The sequence below is a fragment of the Pistacia vera genome, unplaced genomic scaffold, assembly GCF_008641045.1.
Source record: "Pistacia vera cultivar Batoury unplaced genomic scaffold, PisVer_v2 Contig212, whole genome shotgun sequence".
NCBI classification, from domain to species: domain Eukaryota; kingdom Viridiplantae; phylum Streptophyta; class Magnoliopsida; order Sapindales; family Anacardiaceae; genus Pistacia; species Pistacia vera.
This window is the reverse complement of record NW_022196016.1, coordinates 2,322,806-2,350,526: the sequence shown is the minus strand read 5'-3', so window position 1 is coordinate 2,350,526 and position 27,721 is coordinate 2,322,806. Positions and strand designations below refer to the sequence as shown.

The 27,721-nt window shown below is 33.4% G+C and overlaps 2 protein-coding genes and 1 non-coding gene across 3 annotated transcripts; 1 reads left to right on the top strand and 2 right to left on the bottom strand.

The window, feature by feature from the left end:
* Positions 1-700: 700 nt before the first annotated feature.
* LOC116129654 lies at positions 701-784 on the bottom strand. The gene has a single exon (XR_004127934.1). It is a non-coding gene; the product is annotated as a small nucleolar RNA U30 (small nucleolar RNA).
* A 12,522-nt stretch (positions 785-13,306) lies between these two features.
* LOC116129554 (protein NRT1/ PTR FAMILY 5.5-like) lies at positions 13,307-14,191 on the top strand. The gene has a single exon (XM_031415272.1). It carries the CDS (start codon positions 13,307-13,309, stop codon positions 14,189-14,191), a length of 885 nt encoding a protein of 294 aa, XP_031271132.1.
* A 7,163-nt stretch (positions 14,192-21,354) lies between these two features.
* On the bottom strand, positions 21,355-24,933 carry LOC116129553. Its single transcript, XM_031415271.1, has 2 exons — positions 24,704-24,933; positions 21,355-23,294 (listed from the first exon to the last, which is right to left on the bottom strand). Exon 2 carries the CDS (start codon positions 23,275-23,277, stop codon positions 21,355-21,357), a length of 1,923 nt encoding a protein of 640 aa, XP_031271131.1. The 5' UTR covers positions 23,278-23,294; positions 24,704-24,933.
* Positions 24,934-27,721: the final 2,788 nt, after the last annotated feature.

Genomic DNA, 27,721 nt, shown 5'->3' with positions numbered 1-27,721 from the left:
AGACAACCTACGATGCATTGAGTTGGTGTCACAAACCATTGATAAATTGACGTATGACAAAAATTGATGTGAGAAACATAGACAACAAAAGGAAGAGATAATATGATTTCGATCTATCAAAGTTTACAAATTTATTATCCATGAACAAGATTGAAAATTGTTGAGATTCATATATTATATCATTAAAAGTTTTAACTTTTGATTGATCTTATGTTTGTTCATTTAGAAAATGAAACAATGTTAATCTGCAAGATGTGAGGCAAATGTTGGGTTAATCGGAAAAAAGGGGCTAAAGCGACAGTGGAGATGGAGGTGGTGTCTATTATTTCTTCTTCCTCTTTTTCTCCCCCTTCCCTCACGATTTTCTTTCCCCCTTTTCATTCTCAAATCTTCTGCTGCTGCAAAGGCCACTGGACGCGACAGCCTTATGAGTCCACCCCTATCAAATAGGGGCCTTATTTAAAGAGATTTTACATTAATTAAAATTTTAAACTAAAAATAAAATAAAGAAGCTTGAACAAAACTTTTCCTCCCAAAAATGGGAGGAAATTAATTCTCTACTTTGTGAAATACTGCATCATCAAAGATACGACTTACCATCAACTCCATGGAAAATTTGATATTTCATTTGAGTTTTAATGCTAAAAAAAAAAAAAAAAAAAAAATGAATGAAAGAAGTTTGGGAAGAGGGAGAGAAGGTGCTCAGTATAATTTAGAATGGATAGAGAGATTATCTTCATGTTAATCTCAGATTAACGAGATTATTTACTCCTTCATCACCGCACCTTCTCTTCTCTTCTCTACCAACAGATTTTGAGGAAAAAAAGCAGATTCATTTCACCTAACACAGGCCGTCGGTTAGGGTTTTGAGTGAGCTTTCGCCTCTATTTATAGGAAGAAGATGGCCGTTTGTCTCTTAAATTACTTAGATGCCCTCAGCAACTTTCTAAATGGCTGTGTTGTCTTTTAGAATGAAACGCTGCATTTTAAGGGCTAATGGTGAGCTACAACAATATACAGTATACTTCTTTGCCTGACTCTTGTCTGCCTGCTCTGTCATTGCTTATTAGGTTGAAGAAAAGATTGATCAAGTGATAAACCAAGTCCAGAGAATTTTAGACAACCAAATAGTAGACTTTTTCCCCGATTCTCAGGCCAAATGCCTTTAACCAATGTATATTTTTCCTTGTTCAAAACCTTCCTTAACAGAGAAGCAATATCAGTGGAATAATGATCAGGTCTACATGCAAAACTTGTATTCCTACTAATTCTATTCATATAATAAGATTGAGTTAGTTGGTTTGTTCTTTCTTTTATGCCAATTTTAGTTGCAAATCCATGGTTGGTTCTAGTTATTCATCTAAATTATCTAGAAATCTATGACTTAATACTACAGAAGCTTCTGTGTTACAAATAACAATGAATAAACAAATCCTTAACAGGCTATACACTCAAGCAAAAGTTTGTAAGTAGACAGAAAATGGTAACTTTAGTTTGAAATGTTCCTGAGATTACATCTGTTTCCTTCCAGATTTGTCAAGTGCGAATGAAGGTACAGAAAACTTAATGGCTAGAATTTGTTTAAGCCATCGTTAACGCGTCGAATGATATTTTGAACAATTCATTCTTGCTTCTGAAGAACAATCTGTCCGCTGCCATTGCTTCTCTGCATAGAATAATCTTTCTCTAATGTACTTACATGCATATTTGCGTTATGGTAGCCATCTTTAAACTTCAACTCGAAGAAATTGAGGTATGGGTTTGTATTACATGCACAAATTCTGCATTGTCGAAACTATAACACTTGAATCTCCTAGTAGCACATTAATCTATACTTATAGTTCAGCCAGAATTTGAAAGATTCAACATAATGTAAACATGTAATGCTATTACTGCATGTTCTGGAGACAGAAATTTGATCATTTTATGTACGATTTAAAGAAATTAAGGTCTTATCGCTGTCAGTACTAATGATATCGTATCCCATGTCCAAAATTGCATCTTGGTTAATATTTACAGAACACATTTGGATCAGCTGGCAAAGCTGTTGCACTAAGAGTCTCAGCAGATAGAGCTGCATTACTGCTGCAAGATTACGTCTTACTAAGACACCCTTTTGGATGATACTGGAAGCCACTATTACAGCAACTCTTACATTGAAGGAGATGTAAAGAAGAAACGAGAAGAAATGGGCGACAAAATTGAATCGTCTTTTCTTTAGAAATTAGAAGGACAAATGAAGACATAGATTGCAGTTTTTTCTTAAGTATTGTGCAGAAAACATTCCTCATGACCATCCAGAGAGTTCTTCGATTTCAAGCACAGTAACATGATGATTACTCATTGACGAAGAAGGAAGTTTTTTTACTTCACTACTATCAGCCACATTTGCCTCAACAATTTCGGAATCCATACAAACGGCAGCTTTTTCCACCCATACAATCTCTCCTTCAAACTCGGAATTCCCCCCATCACCCAATTTCATCAACCTCACTTGGACAAACTCCTTTTTAGAACTAGTCTCTCCCTTCAAACATTCATTTGAAATGTTGGTGCAAGAAGCAAGAGCCGGGTGAGCAGAATTTTTTTTTGGCTAAATAAGGTGCTGACGTGGCATAGGTGACGTAGCATGGAGGGTGACATCTCGGGTGATGTGACAGGATGAGTCAGCAATAGTTTGATGAGATGGAGATAAAGAAGATCAGGTTGATTGGTGAGGTGGCATAGTGCATGAAAATCCAAAGGATAAAGATATTTGGTAAAAATGATTCCTTTGTTTCAGTTTTAAGAATACTATTATTAGTATTCCCAAAAAAGTTAAACAGTAAAATGTCATTATCCCTAAAATATTATTCTATATTTTTTAATTTCTTTTAAACACCCCTAAATATTTTTTTTAGAAATTGCAAAGACACTCCGGCCACCCTCCGGCAGTGGTGGTCGACTGTCCGTATCTGAGGATAGGTTAGGGGTATTTTTGTTAACTTTTAATGTTTTATTATAGGGGTATTTTGTAAATAAACAAACATAAGGGGTGTTTTATTAATTTGTAAATCCTACAGCGTAATACCCGTCCAATTCAACTTTTTTTTTAATTTTTTTCAAAACTTTTTTCCCAAAAACGCAAAAATGTGAACCAACCGGAACCGAAATAAAGAAAATTACTGAGGAAACATGTTATTAACCAATCCAAAGCCACCGAGGATAAGAAAATTTAAGTAACCAATCAAAATGCAAGGAAATCTTAATGGATAGGAAGGAGGGAAAAGCCAAAATGAGACCACAACAGAGTTACAAACAGATAAAATATCAAACCAAAAGTAAACGAAACATTTGGTTTTGTTTGGATCAATAGAAAATACTAAGGAAGTTAATAAAACTGATGACTTTTCAATTAATTAATTAGAAGTTAAAATTGATGATAGATGCCGTTAAGTTATTAATTTGATTAGACACCCTCGTATCGTGAAAGCTGTAGTATTGACGAGCATTCAGGAGAAACTACCAAAATGTTTGAAAATTGTTGCGGTTTACATTTCAGAATCCCACCTTGGTCATATAAAAGTCATAATCTTTTCAGCTATTTCCTTCACTTTGGTAAGTTTGTTAATTTAGCATTAACTTAAAAAATATGGCTTAATTTCCTCTCTAATCCTTTACAATATTACATTTTTGTATTTCATCTTCATATTGTCTAAGCGATATTATAGTCAACCTCCATATGTTTGGCTAAATAAAAAACCGCAAGTTGGTATAAAAAAGCTTGTAGCTAATCCCCATGTTTGTTATATCTAAAGAAATCTATTAAATTTAGAAATAACTTTTTACCCTTCAATATAAGTTTAACAACTTAAATATTACCCACAAATTCATCCATTCATACTTAAACTGAAATCTTTTCAAAATATTTAATAAAACACAAATTTCAAAAACTGACAAAAAAGCCCCAAAATTCAAAACGCCAAATTCTGCGTTCTGGCAATACTCAAGGCCAAAATGGCCTCCGGCAATTGCTTGTGGCTAGAGTGGCTTCCTTTGATCATTATAAGGCTTAGAATGGCCTCAGGATATATCACGAGGTAGGAGATGGCCTCCTAGGCACCACTAATGGCTTTACGTTGCTATTGAGGCCATGTTAGGTTTTAGTATTAAATAATAATTCTTTGAATCATAGAGGGCTTGACAAAATTGTCATTATAGATTCCTCCACTAACAGTTAAGAAGAAGAGAAGAAGTTTCGCAGGATTTGCAATGCGTCACAAGTCCAATTAGTAAAGCGTTTTTTAAGTACGATTCCCCTGTGGACTACCATTCTTGTGGTTGGTTTGGTATTATCAACAGGCGACACATTTTCTCCTTAGCAGGGAAACAACATGCAGTCCTCAGAGTTTTCAATCTCTTTATTCGTAATTAAAAGTATATCATGCAGAATGGGCTCCTATCTATTAAAGTTATTAATCCACTCAAAATGGATACCAGGTGCTAAAAAGAAAACGGTTATACAAGTTGGAATTTGGGGTGGAATTGTTTCATCTATACTTTGCTCTTCCTTTGGATGGCAGGAATGATTTGAAATAATGGATTATCAAACATTAAGCCTGATAAAACTATACCCATGAGTATATTCTAGCTTTCACCTCAGTTCTTTCTGTTAGGTCTCACGAAAGGGCTTGTTGCAACTGGACTCGATGAATTCACCGTTGATCAATTCTAAGATCCATGGAAGGAGCATGTATCCGAAATTAATGAGTTCTTTATTGGACTTGGAAACTTCCTTAGCTTGCTTTTTATTCAAGTAAACAAAAGCTTGTTTGGTGACACCTTGAACAATAGTTCAACTAGACAAATACTACCACCGGCTAACCATTGTTAGTTATGTCAATATGCTTTACTTTTTTTTTTTCATTATATACATCGTCTACGGATCTAGGTATCAAAATATAAGTGGTGAAACCGGGAGAAGCACGACGCAAATATTTTGAAGAAGCAAAAGGTTTAATTTCATCTCTCCCTTCCACGAGATATGAAAGTATTCCACACCAAAATAGTCATTGGCAACTATTAAAAACACCCACAATAAGACACCATTTATTGAGGAAGTCAACTGAATAGTATAGTAGTAATAGTTGTTTTTATATTGCTTCACCAGGGCATTGGGATATGGTTATTTGTAAACTATTATATCCATATAATTGTTCTAAAATTAATATAAAAATCATTCACTATTATTTAATATGCATTTATTAAATTGATTTTTTTCTATTAATTTAACCAATTATATTTTGACACATTAATTTGTATGAAAAACTTTATATAGAGTTTTTGTAAGTGTAGTCTTTACTTTAAAAACAACCACAAGATAGAAAAACAAAACTCATTCTGCTGATAGCTATTATTTTTCATAAAATATGAACCGCATTTGATACTTACTTCGACAAAGAGTGTAAACAATGTTAATATTAAAATATATAGTTTTATCACATGGGTTGTATATTTATGTGCAATGTTGCATGTCATGCATGTGTAGACTTTTTAATTAGACTTTGTAGTAAAATTATATTTATGTTGTCGGTATGAGACCCTACGATACGAATTTTCATATAATTATTGATATGGTATATGGATGAGATATCCGTGTTTCCAGTTTGGGTTGTATTGAGTTATTTTAAGTGTAAAAATTTCAAAATTACTTTTATTTTATTTTATTTTATAAATTTGATTTGAATTATTTGTGTGCATTAAAGTTCTTTTTGATAAATTAATATTAAAAAATATTTTATAAATAATTAACAAACTTGATATACAAGACTTAGTATACGACGATGTATAAATAATATTACTAAAAGAAGTTATTTAAAACATATTGAGACCATACTACATAACTCCATTACCTGAATAGTTGTAATTGTTGTTTTTATAGTATTTTAATGGGGCACTGGATATGCATATTTGTAGATTATTATAGAATTGTTTTTGAAATACCACCTTACCCTTATAAAGTTATAAAGTTAATATGATGTTTATTAACTATTTTGCCCTTTTTTGTGTTGTCCAAAGAAGATGATAAATGATTCATGCACGATCCAGAAAGTAGCTGTTGGACATGAGTCATGACCAATGTAATGGTCATACAGCCTGCAATGCTATATAAGTTAGGCCTAAACTTTGTACCAGTTTAAACTATTATTTTACTAATCATTATTTTTTATGAATCATTTAAAAATCATTAAAATGCCTAAGCTAGTTTTCAAATTGTCCAACACCATATTATTTTTAAAGGTTATTTTATAATATATCAAGATGCTAATATAGGAAAATATCTAATTTTTGGGTTATTCAATAACATAAATGAGGGTTTAATTAGTATTAAAAAAACTGTGGATCATATTGATCTACGGCTTATAGAAACTTGGTTTTCATGGGGGCAATTTTATAATTTGAGTTTTTAGTATAGGGGTATTATTGTAATCGTATAATTAATATATAAATTTTATTTGAGAGATTTATGCAGTACTGAGATTGGAAAAATACTGAGTTCATTCAAAAAGGTTTTGAGGGTATTCTTTAGCTCTGTCCACAAAGTATTCGACAAAATTTCTAAATGAGCACAGAGACAGTTCTCTATTACTTCATGATCTCACCTACAACATCTTGTAGGAGCATTTTTGTAAAAACGTTTTGTATGTGTAATTTCATTCTTATTGTTATGGTATTGGCCCTGCAAGTTGGACATTTGGAGTAGGGTCACCACCGCAATTCCCATTGTTGATGTTAAGTTGTCATAGTATTAAGTTATCATTTTACCTAAACGCTTAAACTAGTAGGTGGTAGCTAATAAAAAGATTGTCTTATTTAATTGATATGTATTGCTACATAAAAAAAAAAAAAAAATATTATATGATAAATTAAATAAAGACAAGATAAAGTAAGATCACAGCTGAAAAAAAAATTTTCAATCATCAAATCCAACAAGCTTTTGTACAAGTGCAATGAAGCATGCACTTATTTCTCAGGGATGAAGTGATTAATCAATTTTCCTCCCATTTTTGCTGTATTGTACACTTAAACCAAGATGTGTCATTAGAAGACGAACATGCGTGAGCAGCTCTCCACCTTTCCTAAGTTGGTAACCATGATCTTTCCAATCACACTGGTTAGCAACATACGTCAACATTTCCACCCACACTTCTGTTATCATTTTCCATTTTTTTTCCTCATTCCAACCATCCTCAGATTGAAGCAGTTGCAATTGTTTAGCAAGCTTGCACCCCTCCACCAGAACTGACATATCTTCGGATTTTATATTATCGATGTTGTCTTCAAGTAAAATCTTGCAATCTTCTGCTCTTTGGATTGATGTAGAACTCGCTTTCGATGATTGAATGAACCTCCTTACCATGACACAGGTTTTTCTAAACCTTAACTCACCATTTCCTTTAGGCATCATGTAGGGACATGCCACAAGAAGATACAACATGTAATCAGACAAACATTTGCCAAATTTGCTAGTTTGATGAAAATTATTATCGGTACCTTCATGTTTATCAAAATCTTCGTAATAACAAAGATCAGTCGCTATATGCCAAAGGAGAAGGCTGTGATCCAATTCCACCTTGTTAATGCACCAATTAAATTCTTCAAAATTATACCTTTCTTGAAGCACATAATCACCTCTTTGATGCAATATTTTCTCCAGTAAATGAGTGTCGCAAAAATGATCATCATGTAGTTTATATTTGTCGATTTTCTCTGAGAGCTCCTTGAAAATCATCTTTTGTAAATCAACACTTACATCTTCCCAACTTAAGTTCAGATGAATCGTTAACCGTTTCCCGATGAAGAAGAAATTTTGGACCCTCATATATTTGGCTGACTCCTCTTTGAAGCAACAACTTAAAAGATTGAATTGTCCCATGACCTTCGACCACCTCTTGCGATTGCCAAAAACTGAGATTGGTTGTGCTTTCTTTTTTTTAATTAAACGAATAAGTGTTGCCCAATCAGTTGAATAAAGTTCGACGACGGCAAGAATTTCAAGAAGAAAAGCCACAGCTAGAAGTGAGAAAGTTATTAAGGTGTCAACCAGAGAGAAATAACCAAATTGAATGTAAAGTGGGAACAAAATTAATGAGAAAGAGGAGCAAAAGAAGCTGATGCAACGGAGATTGAAATATGTGGCAAGTTGATGGTTTTTTTTTTTTTTTTTTTTTTTTTTTTTTTTTTTTTTTTTTTTTAAGAAGTCTCAAGTTCCCCTAACTTGAAATTATAGACTAATCTTGATTGGGGTTCAGGTAAGTATCATAACCACAAGATACTTTCAGTGTCGTACAAACTCTAACATTACAAGTAAAATTCATCCCACTTGAAGTCCAATTACGAGATGGACCACACCTGATGATTCAAGTTGATGGCTTTTTAAATCAAGGGTGGCATGTTCTTCCAAACCTAGCTAGGGTGGCTAAAGTAATTTGATGTGACCTTTTTATTTAATTAAATCGGTCTTTTTAATCCTGGTCTTTTATCCTAGCTCGTATATTGAAAGACGAACCACTTTTATAATATTCTTTGGTTTAATACCAAATACCCCTGTAACTCTCGCAATACTTGGTAGCCCCCAAAACATAAACTGTAAAACAGATCCTCTATTGTTAAAAATCACCATTCCTTCCCTCTCTTCCCTCTAACTTAATTGGATGTTGGCTCTTTTTACTTTGGAATACCTTATTTGCCCTTGCGTATGCATCCAATATTAGACTGCAATATGAATTTGCAACTGTTGATATGGCAATTGGAAAGAAATTTTAAAATTTTAAAAATTGAAATTAGAATTTATGGACCAAATTACCCTTATAAAGTAAAATATAAATGTCTATTTGTCCGTACAAGTGGCTATTAATAATTGACACTTTTATCTTAAAAAAGTGAAACACAATTACATTAGTAACCTTGAAAAGTCGCTGATATGTGCTATGATATGATTTGAATGAAAGAAATTTCCCCCATTAGCCAATTAAAGGATGCTTTTAATGGTAGAGGGTCTGTTTAGTAGTTTTTGGAGTTTTTAGAGGCTACAAATTCAGGAGTTATAGGGGGTGTGATGGGTATTATCGCTATCTTTTTCTATTCACACTTATGACCTCGTGAAATATAACTGTGTGTGACCACAGTCAACGTGATTTTGTCCCGTGAAAATGTTGGGAAATTTCAGCCTCTTGCTTATGTACATATATATATTTACTCTAGCTAACAGAAGGGTTAAAGAGAGGATGCCTCACTCTTTGGAGTGAGTGCTCTCCTTAAGCTACATAGGTACTTCTCAGATGCCACGACATATTACTTTCACTTTAAATCTACTGTATACACCAACAAATTGGTTTAATTATGAGTAATACTACACATACATCATTTTCATACAATATTTTCATACAATATTATGTAGCAAGATATGATTGATTAATTTAAAATTAAAATTAAACTTTCACCCAATTATATCTTGTTGTTGTATAAGAAAATATTAAATATATATATATATAGTATTATTCTTAACTAATTTATTAAACAATATTATATTTTCAGAGGAGCTGTATTCATTCTCTTGTATGAGTTTGTTACTCAAAAAACGTGGTCAAAGTTTAAGAAAAGAGATGCAACGATCATAATTAGGCCCAAATCAACAGTGGATAATTCTTTATTAATAATACATTTAGTTTTATTTTTATTACTTTGAATAATTTTTCAGAAATATAAAAAGACCACCACACCCTTTGTCCTTACTGACTATTTAATTACCCCTCAACCAAAATAAAAATAAAAATAAAAGTCTATAAGTTTAACGGTATCGTTAGAAACTATTTTTATAATGATCTCAGTGTAATTTCTTGGCTTTGGGGTTTTAGATAATTTTGAGAAAGAATAGAAAACGTTAGAATTGTAAAAATATATTTTAATGGGTAGCTAGGCAATAATGATTGTGGCTTTCCTTTCTCTGTTCCACTTGGGTCTCTATATTCTGCATGTAATCATTTTCAACCTTACATAATTTTTTCCATTCCCAAAAAGACAGAAGAATTCGTGGATCCTAAGAGAAGGTCGAAACATGAGCCGTTCATCCTAACCATATTCGTCAACCCACTTTTTGGTAAAGAAGAAACGAGAAGAAATGGGCGCAAAGTTGAATCGTCTTTTCTTTAGAAATTAGAAGGACAAATGAAAACATAGATTGCACTTTTTTCTTAAGTATTGTGCAGAAAACATTCGTCATGACCATCCAGAGAGTTCTTCGATTTCACGCACAGTAACAGATGATTACTCATTGACCAAGAAGGAAGTTTTTTTACTTCACTACCATCACCCACATTCGCTTCAACAATTTCGGAATCCATACAAACCGCAGCTTTTTCAACCCATCCAATCTCTCCTTCTTCAAACTCGGAATTCCCCCCCATCACCCATTTCATCAACCTCACTTGGACAAACTCCTTTTTACAACTAGTCTCTCCCTTCAAACATTCATTTGAATGTTGGTGCAAGGAGCAAGAGCCGGTGAGCATAATTTTTTTTTTTTTTTTTTTTTTTCCGGTCTAAATGAGGTGATGACGTGGCATAGGTGACGTGGCAAGGAGAGGTGCGTCTCGGGTGATGTGCAGAATGAGTCAGCAATAGTTTGATGAGGTGGAGATAAAGAAGATAAGGTAGATTGGTGAGGTGGCATGGTGCTGAAAAACCAAAGGATAAAGATATTTAGTGACAAAGAAATAAGAAAATTACTAAGGGGACATGTTATTAACCAATCAAAATGCAAGGAAATCTTAATGGATAGGAAGGAGGAAAAGCCAAAATCAAACACAAAGAGTCAAACAAAGCTCAAACCTGTTTGACCCCCAACATTCCCAAAGAAGAAACCTGACCTTTGCCAAAGGGACACCAACCTTCCAAGAAGGCAAGCTTCTCCGGCCAACCATAACCAGCTCCGGCCACCAGCACACCCAAGACCAATTACATCCTGGAGAGGACGAGTGAGCAGTAAAGAACAGTTGGTTGGCTTAAAAAAGGTGGAGGAAAAAAAAAACACACAAGGTGGTAAAGGAGGGTGGGAATACTGGAGGGTGTGGCGGGAAAGGAGGGGAATAAGGAGAAGGTGGAATAATGGGGTGGAAGGTTGTGGAGGGATGGCGGGAAGGGTGAAAATGAAATGAAAAAAGGTTAGGTTCACTAACCTAGAGAGAAGGGAGAGCAAATTCTCTCACTAGCCTATTTGATAATATAGCTAACCATTTCTTTCGCAACATACCTGTTAAGATTCAAGCCTAATAATCAATCTCAAATATCGATCAATCACACACGCCAAAACAACCACACATAACATAATCAAAACAAACAAAAGTTTTTAATCAAGAACTAATCACTCACCACTGAAGCTACACTGATTTTTGGACTGAACAATGAAAAATTTGAGAGCACTCGTTTTTTTCACGAAAGAAAGAAGGAAGACTGATTGTTGAAACTGCAGTTTGGGGCTGCTTATTACTGTTGACCGGATGGAGAAGAGCAGCCGTTCGATGAGATGAAATCAACGCTTAGGATTCATTCAAGCAGAAAACCCAAAACGGCAACGCATCACTTAGTCACTTTAAGCACCATGCGACAGCGTTTTAGCGGCTTCACTTCAACAATACCGAAATGATCTCCATTAGCCCAGAACAATTGATGAGTCTTCTTAACTCGTTCAACCCGTGATGCTTATTCACATCTTCTCCAAGTTCATATTCACTGCAAGCTATCGCATTCTTCTCGTATGAGTGGCATTGTCTTAGGTAACAGTACTGGATAGCAAGTAATTTAGTAAATATATATTATCTATGTGTGTTTGTCTTTTATCACTGCTACTCTATCATCACCACCACCACATACGGCACCTCCAGCAACACTGTCACCGGTTCACAGTCATATGGCCACCAATATTCCACCGCCATAATGGTTCCATCACGGCCTCACAGTAGCTAATCTATGACTTGATAAATAATTCAATTTGCGAATACTGAATATCTATGAAGTGCCAAAACAGGTTTATATATAGAGAGAGAGAGAGATTGAAGCTGGTAGTCCGGTGCTTGATGTAGTTTCTCTTGTATATGAGTGGATTGATTCAGTTCGTAGGATTCTTTCTATGTCTTTCCAATGATTGTTTGTAACACTAGATATCAAGTAATTTTTTTATTGTGTATTTGTCTATATTTATTACTGCTACTTCATCTTCACCGCTAAGTCTCTCTTTACCTATGTCTTGCTTATATAACATAGTTCCGAAGGCCAAAATGAGAACACACAGAGTTACAAACAGATAAAAATATCAAACCAAAAGTAAACGAAACATTTGGTTTTGTTTGGATCGATAGAAATACTAAGGAATTAATAAAACTGATGACTTTTCAATTAATTAATTAGAAGTTAAAATTGATGATTGATGCTGTTAAGTTATTAATTTGATTAGACACCCTCTATTCGCACTAAGTTATTTTAATTTCCGTCCGTGTTCGCCCACAAATGGTAGACTACGTTGTTGTGCGTCTTACATCATACTTCACTGGAAAATTCATTATCGTATCGTGAAAACTGTAGTATTGACAACTCGGGGGACTATCCAATGTCTAAAAATTGTTGCGGTTACATTTCATAATCCCACCTGGGTCATATAAAAGTCATCATCTTTTCAGCTATTTTCTTCACTTTGGTAGTTTTTAATTTAGCATTCAACTTAAAAAATATGGCTAATTTCCCCTCTAATCCTTTCAATATTACTTTTTTGTATTTCATCTTCATATTGTCTAAGCGATATTATGGTCAACTCCATATGTTTGGCAAAATAAAAAACCGCATTTGGTATAAAAAACTTGTACCTAATCCCATGTTTGTTATATCTAAAGAAATCTATTAAATAGAAATAACTTTTTACCCTTCAATATAAGTTTAACAACTTAAATATTACCCACAAATCATCATTATACTTAAACTGAAATCTTTTCAAATATTTAATAAACACAAATTTCAAAAACTGACAAAAAACCCCAAAATTCAAAACGCAAATCTCGTTCTGGCATACTCAAGGCCAAATGGCCTCCGGCAATTGCTTGTGGCTAGAGTGGCTTCCTTTGATCATTATAAGGCTTAGAATGGCCTCAGGATATATCACGAGGTAGGAGATGCCTCCTAGCACCACTAATGGCTTTACGTTGCTATTGAGGCCATGTTAGGTTTTAGTATTAAATAATAATTCTTTGAATCATAAGGGCTTGACAAAATTATCAGCATGAGTCATAACAATTCTCTAAATTGCAGAGGGCTTGACAACGTTGCCATTATAGATTCCTCCACTCACAGTCAAGAAGAAGAGAAGAAGTTTGGCAGGATTTGTAGTGCGTCAGATGTCCAGTTAGTAAAGCATTTTTTAAGTTTGATTCCCATGTGGACTACCATTCTTGTGGTTGGTTTGGTATTATCAACAGGTGACACCTTTTTTCCTGACCAGGGAACCAATATGGAGTCCTCAGATTTTTTAGTATCCCTATTTATACTTAAAAGTCTTTCACGGCGAATGGGCTCCTCTCTGTTATTGATATTAGTCCACTCAGAATGGATACCAAAAGCTAAAAGGAAAACAGCTATACAAGTTGGAATTTGGGCTGGAATTGTTTCATCTATACTTTGCTCTTCTGTTGGATGGCAGGTTGAGCATCGTAGGACGACAATAATTCGAGATAATGGATTATCGAACATTAAGCCTGATGATTATAGAACTATACCCATGAGTATATTCTGGCTTTCTCCTCAGTTCTTTCTGTTAGGTCTCACGGAAGGGCTTGTTGCAACTGGACTCGATGAATTCATTGTTGATCAGTTCCAAGATCCATGGAAGGAGTATGTATCCGAAATTAATGAGTTCGTTATTGGACTTGGAAATTTTCTTAGCATGCTTTTTATTCAAGCAAACAAAAACTTGTTTGGAGACACCTTGAACAATAGTCGGCTAAACGAGTACTACCATCGGCTAACCATTGTTAGTTATGTCAACATGCTTTTCTTTTTTTCTGTTATATACATCTTCTACGGATCCAGGTACCCAAATATAAGTGGCGGAACCAAATGTTGCATCATCCCGGCTGCAGCCCGGCTAAGAGTTTCGGAAAAGGAATAAAGGTTAATTTTATCTGCTACCCGTAAGAGATAGGAAAGTATGAAGAACCACAATGATTACTGGAAGCTATTAAAAGCACCATTGTTGTTCAAACGCCGTTTACGGAAGTCAATAAAATAGTTGTTAATGACCGTTTTAGTGTTTGATTGTTTTGGACTAGGAAAATGTAATATATATAGATATATATATGCCTCTCTCATTCATTTGTAAATTCCTTTTTACTCTATTAACACATAATTATAGTTTGTTTTTTATTTAAAAATAAAATAAAATTGGCGTGCATGGTAAGGCTCCATTTGGTACAACTTATTTGAGTAATGCTTATTGAAATAGTGCATTTGAAAATATAGTCTTATTGAGAAATCTATTAGTTGTTCGGTTAAGAAAATAAAAAAAAATATTTTTTAGTATTAATTTACCAAAAAAGGTTTTAATATACAAGAATAAGTTAAGTCAAACCTATAAAATAGAATAAGATACTTTTGAAATTTCAAAACTTTAAATATCTTATATAAAAAAAGGGTTTTATGCCTTTAAATAAGTTATTTGGCTAATAGATAAGTTTTACCAAATAGACTCTAAAGATTCATTATGTCTCCCCGAATAAGTAAATCATTTTTTCTATCGATAAATATTTCTCACTCCATCGAGATTTATCCGAAAGAAAATATATGTAATTAAGAATTATTTTGAAGGAAAAAAAAAAATTCAATCGTCCTCAAAATAAATTTCTAGTTTCACCCCCTTCTTGTTAACCCAAGGAGAAATGATATTTAAAGTTTGGGACTTCTAACTTTTGTTGATTTCTATATACGTAGTACAATTGATCAATTGTTGAAATCTTTGGCAATGCTTGATTCTTATAATTATAAAATTCATTAAAAAATAAACGAATTATATAATCAACAAAACACGTTAAAATCACTTTCCTTTCCTTTTTTAATTTATAAAATGCTATAACTTACCATTTTATCTCTTTTTGTTATGCTTGCATATTATAAATATTACAATTACTTATTAAACGTTTTACCTCATACATTATAAGTTTTAAGTTATATCGTTTTACAATAATTAAATTCTAATGGTGGAACTTTTTCTAAAATTTGGGATATTTTAGACTTTACAAAAAAAAAAAAAAAAAAAAAAATTTAAACCGTTATTAATTGACAAGGACCTAAATATTACTTTTAGATTCTACTGCCGGCTAATTAGTCCATTATACATTTGTCTTTTCTATGCTGAATCACATATACCTACCCTAAATTTAGCAAATTACTTGGGACACTCATATTAAAAAACTATCAATTTTCCACCCTTCAGCAGTCTCCGTCCAGAATCTGTGACCAACTTTGATAGATCAAATACCTTTTTAACCCTTAAAAATATTTTTATAATGATAAGTAGATTGAAAATGACTCTTTAAGTCTCAATTTAGTAAAATTAGCACTAATACCCTCTTCTTCACCTCTTTCATTCAAACAACACATTACACAAAATCAAGGTTATATATGTTGAGATTAAGTTAAAAAAAATTTAAAGTTTATATATGTTGAACATAAAGACGAAAAATCTCTTTGACCGTTAAGTTTTATGTTTAAAATTGGAAAATATGTGGCAAGTTGATGGTTTTTTTTTTTTTTTTTTTTTTTTTTTTTTTTTTTTTTTTTTTTTAAGAAGTCTCAAGTTCCCCTATACTTGAAATTATAAGACTAATCTTGATTGGGGTTCAGGTAAGTATCATAACCACAAGATACTTTCAGTGTCGTACAAACTCTAACATTACAAGTAAAATTCATCCCACTTGAAGTCCAATTACGAGATGGACCACACCTGATGATTCAAGTTGATGGCTTTTTAAATCAAGGGTGGCATGTTCTTCCAAACCTAGCTAGGGTGGCTAAAGTAATTTGATGTGACCTTTTTATTTAATTAAATTCGGTCTTTTTTAATCCTGGTCTTTTTATCCTAGCTCGTATATTGAAAGACGAACCACTTTTTATAATATTTCTTTGGTTTAATACCAAATACCCCTGTAACTCGCAATACTTGGTAGCCCCCAAAACATAAAAACTGTAAAACAGATCCTCTATTGTTAAAAATCACCATTCCTTCCCTCTCTTCCCTCTAACTTAATTGGATGTTGGCTCTTTTTTACCTTTGGAATACCTTATTTGCCCTTGCGTATGCATCCAATATTAGACTGCAATATGAATTTGCAACTGTTGATATGGCAATTGGAAAGAAATTTTAAAATTTTAAAAATTGAAATTAGAAATTTATGGACCAAATTACCCTTATAAAGTAAAATATAAATGTCTATTTGTCCGTACAAGTGGCTATTAATAATTGACACTTTTATCTTAAAAAAGTGAAACACAAATTACATTAGTAACCTTGAAAAGTCGCTGATATGTGCTATGATATGATTTGAATGAAGAAATTTCCCCCCATTAGCCAATTAAAGGATGCTTTTTAATGGTAGAGGGTCTGTTTAGTAGTTTTTGGAGTTTTTAGAGGCTACAAATTTCAGGAGTTATAGGGGGTGTGATGGGTATTATCGCTATCTTTTTCTATTCACACTTATGACCTCGTGAAATATAACTGTGTTGACCACAGTCAACGTGATTTTGTCCCGTGAAAATGTTGGGAAATTTCAGCCTCTTGCTTATGTACATATATATATTTACTCTAGCTAACAGAAGGGTTAAAGAGAGGATGCCTCACTCTTTGGAGTGAGTGCTCTCCTTAAGCTACATAGGTACTTCTCAGATGCCACGACATATTACTTTCACTTTAAATCTACTGTATACACCAACAAATTGGTTTAATTAATGAGTAATACTACACATACATCATTTTCATACAATATTTTTCATACAATATTATGTAGCAAGATATGATTGATTAATTTAAAATTAAAATTAAACTTTCACCCAATTATATCTTGTTGTTGTATAAGAAATATTATATATATATATATATATATATAGTATTATTCTTAACTAATTTATTAAACAATATTATGTATTTTCAGAGGAGCTGTATTCATTCTCTTGTATGGAGTTTGTTACTCAAAAAACGTGGTCAAAGTTTAAGAAAAGAGATGCAACGATCATAATTAGGCCCAAATCAACAGTGGATAATTCTTTATTAATAATACATTTAGTTTTATTTTTATTACTTTTGAATAATTTTTCAGAAATATAAAAAGACCACCAACACCCTTTTGTCCTTACTGACTATTTAATTACCCCTCAACAAAATAAAAATAAAAATAAAAGTCTATAAGTTTAACGGTATCGTTAGAAACTATTTTTATAATGATCTCAGTGTAATTTTCTTGGCTTTGGGGTTTTAGATTAATTTTGAGAAAGAAATAGAAAACGTAGAATTGTAAAAATATATTTTAATGGGTAGCTAGGCAATAATGATTGTGGCTTTCCTTTCTCTGTTCCACTTGGGTCTCTATATTCTGCATGTAATCATTTTCAACCTTACATAATTTTTTCCATTCTCCAAAAAGACAGAAGAGGATTCGTGGATCCTAAGAGAAGGTCGAAACATGAGCCGTTCATCCTAACCATATTCGTCAACCCACTTTTTGGTAAAGAAGAAACGAGAAGAAATGGGCGGCAAAGTTGAATCGTCTTTTCTTTAGAAATTAGAAGGACAAATGAAAACATAGATTGCACTTTTTTCTTAAGTATTGTGCAGAAAACATTCGTCATGACCATCCAGAGAGTTCTTCGATTTCACGCACAGTAACAGGATGATTACTCATTGACCAAGAAGGAAGTTTTTTTACTTCACTACCATCACCCACATTCGCTTCAACAATTTCGGAATCCATACAAACCGCAGCTTTTTCAACCCATCCAATCTCTCCTTCTTCAAACTCGGAATTCCCCCCCATCACCCAATTTCATCAACCTCACTTGGACAAACTCCTTTTTACAACTAGTCTCTCCCTTCAAACATTCATTTGAAATGTTGGTGCAAGGAGCAAGAGCCGGGTGAGCATAATTTTTTTTTTTTTTTTTTTTTTTTCCGGTCTAAATGAGGTGATGACGTGGCATAGGTGACGTGGCAAGGAGAGGTGCGTCTCGGGTGATGTGGCAGAATGAGTCAGCAATAGTTTGATGAGGTGGAGATAAAGAAGATAAGGTAGATTGGTGAGGTGGCATGGTGCTGAAAAACCAAAGGATAAAGATATTTAGTGACAAAGAAATAAAGAAAATTACTAAGGGGACATGTTATTAACCAATCAAAATGCAAGGAAATCTTAATGGATAGGAAGGAGGGAAAAGCCAAAATCAAACACAAAGAAGTCAAACAAAGCTCAAACCTGTTTGACCCCCAACATTCCCAAAGAAGAAACCTGACCTTTGCCAAAGGGACACCAACCTTCCAAGAAGGCAAGCTTCTCCGGCCAACCATAACCAGCTCCGGCCACCAGCACACCCAAGACCAATTACATCCTGGAGAGGACGAGTGAGCAGTAAAGAACAGGTTGGGTTGGCTTAAAAAAGGTGGAGGAAAAAAAAAACACACAAGGTGGTAAAGGAGGGTGGGAATACTGGAGGGTGTGGCGGGGAAAGGAGGGGAATAAGGAGAAGGTGGAATAATGGGGTGGAAGGTTGTGGAGGGATGGCGGGAAGGGTGAAAATGAAATGAAAAAAGGTTAAGGTTCACTAATCCTAGAGAGAAGGGAGAGCAAATTCTCTCACTAGCCTATTTGATAATATAGCTAACCATTTCTTTCGCAACATACCTGTTAAGATTCAAGCCTAATAATCAATCTCAAATATCGATCAATCACACAGCCAAAACAATCCACACAATAACATAATCAAGAACAAACAAAAAGTTTTTAATCAAGAACTAATCACTCACTCACTGAAGCTACACTGATTTTTGGACTGAACAATGAAAAATTTGAGAGCACTCGTTTTTTTCACGAAAGAAAGAAGGAAGACTGATTGTTGAAACTGCAGTTTGGGGGCTGCTTATATACTGTTGACCGGATGGAGAAGAGCAGCCGTTCGATGAGATGAAATCAACGCTTAGGATTCATTCAAGCAGAAAACCCAAAACGGCAACGCATCACTTAGTCACTTTAAGCACCATGCGACAGCGTTTTAGCGGCTTCACTTCAACAATACCGAAATGATCTCCATTAGCCCAGAACAATTGATGAGTCTTCTTAACTCGTTCAACCCCGTGATGCTTATTCACATCTTCTCCAAGTTCATATTCACTGCAAGCTATCGCATTCTTTCTCGTATGGGAGTGGCATTTGTCTTAGGTAACAGTACTGGATAGCAAGTAATTTAGTAAATATATATTATCTATTGTGTTTGTCTTTTATCACTGCTACTCTATCATCACCACCACCACATACGGCACCTCCAGCAACACTGTCACCGGTTCACAGTCATATGGCCACCAATATTCCACCGCCATAATGGTTCCATCACGGGCCTCACAGTAGCTAATCTATGACTTGATAAATAATTCAATTTGCGAATACTGAATATCTATGAAGTGCCAAAACAGGTTTATATATAGAGAGAGAGAGAGATTGAAGCTGGTAGTCCGGTGCTTGATGTAGTTTCTCTTGTATATGAGTGGATTGATTCAGTTACGTAGGATTCTTTCTATGTCTTTCCAATGATTGTTTGTAACACTAGATATCAAGTAATTTATTTATATATTTGTATTTGTCTATATGTTATTACTGCTACTTCATCTTCACCGCTAAGTCTCCTTTACCTATGTCTTGCTTATATAAACATAGTTCCGAAGGCCAAAATGAGAACACAACAGAGTTACAAACAGATAAAATATCAAACCAAAAGTAAACGAAACATTTGGTTTTGTTTGGATCGATAGAAAATACTAAGGAAGTTAATAAAACTGATGACTTTTCAATTAATTAATTAGAAGTTAAAATTGATGATTGATGCTGTTAAGTTATTAATTTGATTAGACACCCTCTATTCTAAGGCACTAATGTTTATTTTAATTTCCAGTCCCGGTGTTCGCCCACAAATTGGTAGACTACGTTGTTGTGCGTCTTATCATCACATACTTCACTGAGAAAATTCATTATCGTATCGTGAAAACTGTAGTATTGACAAGCATTCAGGAGGGACTATCCAATGTCTAAAAATTGTTGCGGTTTACATTTCATAATCCCACCTGGGTCATATAAAAGTCATCATCTTTTCAGCTATTTTCTTCACTTTGGTAAGTTTTTAATTTAGCATTCTGTTAGCTTAAAAAATATGGCTTAATTTCCCCTCTAATCCTTTGCAATATTACTTTTTTGTATTTCATCTTCATATTGTCTAAGCGATATTATGGTCAAACTCCATATGTTTGGCAAAATAAAAAACCGCACGTTGGTATAAAAAAACTTGTACCTAATCACCATGTTTGTTATATCTAAAGAAATCTATTAAATTTAGAAATAACTTTTTACCCTTCAATATAAGTTTAACAACTTAAATATTACCCACAAATTCATCGATTTATACTTAAACTGAAATCTTTTCAAAATATTTAATAAAACACAAATTTCAAAAACTGACAAAAAAAACCCCAAAATTCAAAACGTCAAATTCTACGTTCTGGCAGTACTCAAGGCCAAAATGGCCTCCGGCAATTGCTTGTGGCTAGAGTGGCTTCCTTTGATCATTATAAGGCTTAGAATGGCCTCAGGATATATCACGAGGTAGGAGATGACCTCCTAGGCACCACTAATGGCTTTACGTTGCTATTGAGGCCATGTTAGGTTTTAGTATTAAATAATAATTCTTTGAATCATAGAGGGCTTGACAAAATTGTCATCATAGAGTCACAGCTGAAAAAGTATTTCAATCATCAAATCCAACAAGCTTTTGTACAACTTCAAAGCATGGCACTACTAAAATTTCAACAATCAAACGCAACAAGCTTTTGTACAAGTGCAATGAAGCACACACTTATTTTTGCATTCAGGGATGAAGTGATTAATCAATTTTCCTCCCATTTTTGCTGTATTGTACACTTAGACCAAGATGTGTCATTAGAAGACGAACATGAGTGCGCAGCTCTCCACCTTTCCTAAGTTGGTAACCATGATCTTTCCAATCACACTGGTTAGCAACATACGTCAACATTTACACCCACACTTCTGTTATCATTTTCCATTTTTTTTCCTCATTCCAACCATCCTCAGATTGAAGCAATTGCAATTGTTTAGCAAGCTTGCACCCCTCCACCAGAACTGACATATCTTCGGATTTTATATTATCGATGTTGTCTTCAAGTAAAATCTTGCAATCTTCTGCTCTTTGGATTGATGTAGAACTCGCTTTTGATGATTGAATGAACCTCCTTACCATGACACAGGTTTTTCTAAACCTTAACTCACCATTTCCTTTAGGCATCATGTAGGGACATGCCACAAGAAGATACAACATGTAATCAGACAAACATTTGCCAAATTTGCTAGTTTGATGAAAATTATTATCGGTACCTTCATGTTTATCAAAATCTTCGTAATAACAAAGATCAGTCGCTATATGCCAAAGGAGAAGGCTGTGATCCAATTCCACCTTGTTAATGCACCAATTAAATTCTTCAAAATTATACCTTTCTTGAAGCACATAATCACCTCTTTGATGCAATATTTTCTCCAGTAAATGAGTGTCGCAAAAATGATCATCATGTAGTTTATATTTGTCGATTTTCTCTGAGAGCTCCTTGAAAATCATCTTTTGTAAATCAACACTTACATCTTCCCAACTTAAGTTCAGATGAATCGTTAACCGTTTCCCGATGAAGAAGAAATTTTGGACCCTCATATATTTGGCTGACTCCTCTTTGAAGCAACAACTTAAAAGATTGAATTGTCCCATGACCTTCGACCACCTCTTGCGATTGCCAAAAACTGAGATTGGTTGTGCTTTCTTTTTTTTAATTAAACGAATAAGCGTTGCCCAATCAGTTGAATAAAGTTCGACGACGGCAAGAATTTCAAGAAGAAAAGCCACAGCTAGAAGTGAGAAAGTTATTAAGGTGTCAACCAGAGAGAAATAACCAAATTGAATGTAAAGTGGGAACAAAATTAATGAGAAAGAGGAGCAAAAGAAGCTGATGCAACGGAGAAAGATTCCTAGTCGAGAATAGGCAACAATAGCCTTCGTGTAGAGAACATCATACATGATCCCAAGCTCAATTGCTACCAAATTGAAAGCGTCTTCAGCCAACTTTCCGCTAAAGATCTTGTTACTTATCAACAATTCATTGTCATCAATAATAAGACCTGAAAATAAATTTGCAAAACTCTTGAACAGAAAAAAAGCTTCAAAGATTTGATGTGATTCATCCTTTACTGCTTCCCTCTCAATATCAATTTCCTCCCCCTCTAGCTTTTTCTCCATATCTTGTTTTGTGATTTTAACAAGATCTGGAAACGGATCAGGATTTGAGAGCAAAGACTCTTTAAAACGGTCTGTGCTTGAAGACCAAAGTACATAAACTCTCTCTCCATATTTAATAATTCCAGAAATAAATATTGGAACGGATATATATTCTCTGAAAGTAACCATGCTGCTCAAGGTTATTGCAAAGAGATAAAACACTCCCCCGACGTTCGCAATGAACATGAAAAAGGTCCTCGACCACAAATCATTGTCTTCTAAGGAGTAAGCTGAGATAGTGTCTGGACCAGCAAGGTGTAGGAGAAGGAAGGGTGACCACAATAGGCTGAGTTTTTTGTTTCCTTCCACAAACTTTATATACCGGTCACATATATAATCATATTCATCCTTATAAATGCCACAGTCTACTTTACCATATTCTTCGTATTTTCCGAGGTTGCCGAGGGCAACAGTTGCCATCCAATTTGCTCCTAAATATGCTGACCAGACAAGGACTCTTATCCAACTTCTAACAATAAATTTTCTTCGAAAGCCAAATATGATCAGAATGATTTGTAAACAAAGGCCAACTAAAATGAATGCTTGAACTTCCAATCTTAACAATGCTTTTTCTACGTACTCATGACCTTGCTTCTCCTCATAATCATCTCCGTCCATCTCAAAGATGAAATTATCTGCAAGCAAAAATTAATCAAAAAAAGAACAATTTGTTTACTATGTATATTTGATACAATATAAAACTTAATACAATAATTTAAGAATGACAACTTAATAAATAAATTAAATGAATTATTCGATAAAGAGTCTTACATGTATTACTCAATAGATCCTAAGTTTGAGTCACTCTTCAGATGCTAATAAGGGTAGCTATGAGACCCGACCGATAATTCTAAAATCTCATCATAAAAAAAAAAAAAATATATATATATATATATACCACGTTAGTTTGTATAGGAGAAAATGAAATTAACTGTTTATAACACTCTACTCATGAATTAAATTTACGGACTTCCTAATGTAGAGAAGAAAAGAATTGGACTTTTCATGATGGTACAAGATCTGAACCTGTGAACCATCACCTTTCATCTTACTGGTGGCCAAAAAGGCCGCTTCTGGCCATGTTAAACAAGGCAACTGCGGTGGCACCACCATCTTGTTTGCAGACACTTTCTTTCCTAGGTCTAGAGATTGTGTGTGCCGCCAATTAATATTACATCTAGGGTATTTTTTTTAAAGTAAAAAGATGAAGTGGTAGAGAATTGGAATTGAGAAAGAAGATGAAGAAAATAAAAAAATAATAAATGTATTTTAACTCTATTGAAATTAATTTTGTTTATAAATATATTTTAATAATTATTAATTTATGTTATGTATCTAAGTTTTAAAAATTTAAAAAAAAAAAAAAAAGGATTAAGATAAAAAAGATTATTCAATAATTTTCAAAAGCAATAGTCAATCCTACTATTTTAGAATAAGTATTAATAAAAGAATTAATATAAATTTAAATAACTAATTTTAAATAATTATTTATTATTGATTATCTTTTAGTTATTATATTTAATGAATATTAAAATTAATGCAAAACGTAATTAAAAATTTATTTAAAGTTCTGAATTTAAATCGTTGTTTCACGACAGACTACATTTTCATTTTCTTATTTTCAAAATATTGTTGTAGAAACAAAATGTCAAACACGTTTTTATTTTCTCAGTTTTAAGATATTGTTTTCAGACAAATATATCAAATGCATTTTTATTTTCGGCATATCGTCATTTTCAATTTTTTCACAAAACATAAAACGGATTCATAAAAAACACACCCTAAACTTTTGTCATGAGCATAAAAGAACACACCCTAAACCTTCGTTTAAGGATTCAGACACCAAAAAAAAAAAAAGATTATTATCTCTCACCACCCCTAAGGTTTATCTTATTCTAATCCACAAGCCGCCCTTTTTTTTTTGTTTTTTTTTTTTCTACATATTGTTGTACTGGTGGATTAGTTTTTTGATACATGGTTTTGAGATTTGTTTGCTTGAGTTGTTACTTGAATAAAAATAAAAGAATAAAAAGAATAACCTTACAGGAATAAGATGTCTTCTTGTCAGAATACGGCAATTTCGACGGTGGTAGAAGGTAAGTCGGAAGGGGATGGTATTGGTGTTGGTGGACCGGCGGTGGCTAGAGTTGAAAGTTTGAAATATGAGAGGAAGAGAGAGAATAGATCAAACTTGTTTTCAGACGAAAGGAGAGATGTTTTTGTAAGAGAGGAGATAGAATGTTAGAGAGAAAAGGTTTTCACAGGAGACGAGACAGTGTCAGAAAAAAGGAAAGAGAAAGTAAAAAAGAAATGTCTTCTTTTTAATACGAAAAATTGATTATAAAAAAAAATATTACATTCACATTCCCTTTTTATAGATTTTTAAAAATTCTGAAAAAAAAAAATTAATGACTGATGCTTTTGCTTTTTGAGAGAGGAAGTGTGAATTGCTATTTTATCTGGTGTGAATTGCACGTGGATAATTAGAGAAGATTAAAATTAATTTTTAAAAATTCTTATATATATATGATAAGTGGACTGATTCAGTTATTTAAGATTTTTCTATGTTTTTTTCAATGATTGTTTGTTTCAAAATCAGCAGCAAAAAAATTAATCTCCACGTGGATAATTAGAGAAGATTAAAATTAATTTACGCATTAACTATATTTACTGAAGAGTTTAAAAATTGATGACTGATGCTTTTGTTATTTGAGAGAGGAATTGTGAATTGCAACTTTATTATATATGTTGAGAGATATGTCACCGTTTAGCTTAAAGGGGGATGTTAGAGTTATAAGCTAAGTCTGTTAGTCAAGCCGTTAAGTAACTGTATATTAGTTACAGTTACTGTTAATCTTCCGTTAGTCTTCTGTATAAAACACTGTACACTCATCTCTCTCACTTGATAAACTGAACCGATATTTTCCAGAAAACTCCAGCTCTGGACTTCTCTTTTTTTCTCTGGTTTAGCTCAAAGTCACTATTTTTATACAATTATTAAAAGTTTAATGGGGTCAAGATGTCAGTTAGTGCTTTAACAGCTATGGTATTTTGTTATTTTCTACCTTTTACAAAAGCTGGACCTGCTTTTCCTTATCCATTCATCAACCATTCCCACTTGTGCAAAGCCTAAGTGAGGTGCAGACTGCAATTTTGCATCTTTACTAAACCCAAGAAATTTTGAAGTAGCTTCTGTATTTCTAATTGTTTCCTCTGCTTCTTTATAACTTCGTCATGTTCATAATCGTCTCGGCAGGCTATCACATTTGGTCTTAGGGTAACACTGGATATCAAATAATTTATTTATATATTTGTGTTTGTCTGTATATTGATATTATTACTGCTACTCCATCTTCACCGCTAAGTCTCCTTTACCTATATCATTTTTATTTATATATGGTTCCGAAGCCCAAAATGAGAATACAACAGCGTTACAAACAGATAAAACATCAAACTTGAAAGTAAATGAAACATTTGGTTTTGTTTGGATCAATAGAAAATACTCAAGAAGTTAATAAAAACTGATGACTTTTCAAATAATTAATTACAAGTTAAAATTGATGATCGATGCTATTAAGTTCATAATTAGTGTTAAGTTTATATTACTTGATAATCCAACGTGTTTACATTACTTGATAATATAAGTATCCAACGTGATAATAAAATAATATAAGATGATATTATTGAACGAAATAGAGACAACAACAGGAACAAAATATAATAGTAAAACAAATCAAACAGTGAACAAAGAAAATAATACGTACGATTTACCCTGGTTCACCCAATGTGGGCTACGTCAAACTGAGTCAATATTATTGCAATATGCCTCACCTCATTCGTTTACAATGAATGAATTGCTCTCTCCTTCATAACAAGAGAAAAATATGATTATATACTAGGTTTAAGAGACTAAACCCAGTTTTATAAGGAATCATATTCTTAAACCCAATCCAATAAAGAATTAGTAACTTAAAAAAAATCCTACCGCGGTTATACATGGAAAAGCCCAAAACCGCCTACGGGGCTCGAGGTTACTACCCCCGCGACTCTCACCTGCTCACCGGGGAGCGAGGCACCTGTCCGGTCAATGGACAACAGGACCCCCGAGTGCGTCTCTATTACCCATTAATGCTGAAGTGGTCGACAACTCCAACAATTATCCAATAACAGAGGATTAATTCCAAACCAATAAACAAAAATCTATAAGCTCATTACAATAAACAAAAATCTATATGTTTAACAGTACCTTTACCTTTAGAAACTATTTTGTGGTGATCTCAGTATAATGTCCATGGCTTTGGAATTTTAGATTAAGTTTAAGCAAGAAATAAAAAACGAAGAATTGTGAAAATTTATTTTAACGGGTAGCTAGGCAATAATGATTGTGGAGATCGATGATTTTCCATTCTCCAAAAGACAAGTAGCACTCACCATTGGTCTCTATTCAGACAAGAAACATCATTAAGGGAGAGACAAATGAAAATGCGCCTTCCATGAAAGTACTGAAGAAAATACGTGGAGCGATTCTAAGAGAAGGTCGAAATTTGAGCTAACCAAATTCATCAACCCACTTTTTGGTAAAGAGGAAACGACAAGAAATAGGCGACAAAATTTAATCGTCTTTTCTTTACATATCAGAAGGACAAATTAAAACATAGATTAATGAAGTCTTCAGGCACTTTTTCCTATAGTATTGCGCAGAGAATATTCCTCGATTGACCAAGCTTGGCATTGCAGATTTTTTCTAAAGTTTTTTTGGCTGCCTGCGAGAAACTCCATGATTTTATCTAATCTAGCATCTCTTTCCAGCGATAAACTCTATGATTATGGGTAATTCACATTATACCACTAGAATGTAGACACATCTATTTCTTTTTAGGGACAATTAATTAACAATAGACCCCTTGAAAGTATTCCTAAAAATACTTTTATTTATTTTAATGGGTAATTATAGTATCCCCCTGCTTCAGTTTTTCTATCTCTTTTTATTTTAAAAAAATAAATAAATAATTAAATAAATAAAGCGATTAACCACTCAGCTAAAAATAATCATGTAACTATA

What these genes read in the sequence shown, in the direction of transcription:
- LOC116129554 (XM_031415272.1), top strand. Translation starts at nt 13,307, where the DNA reads ATGAGTCATAACAATTCTCTAAATTGCAGAGGGCTTGACAACGTTGCC.
- LOC116129553 (XM_031415271.1), bottom strand. Translation starts at nt 23,277, where the DNA reads ATGGACGGAGATGATTATGAGGAGAAGCAAGGTCATGAGTACGTAGAA.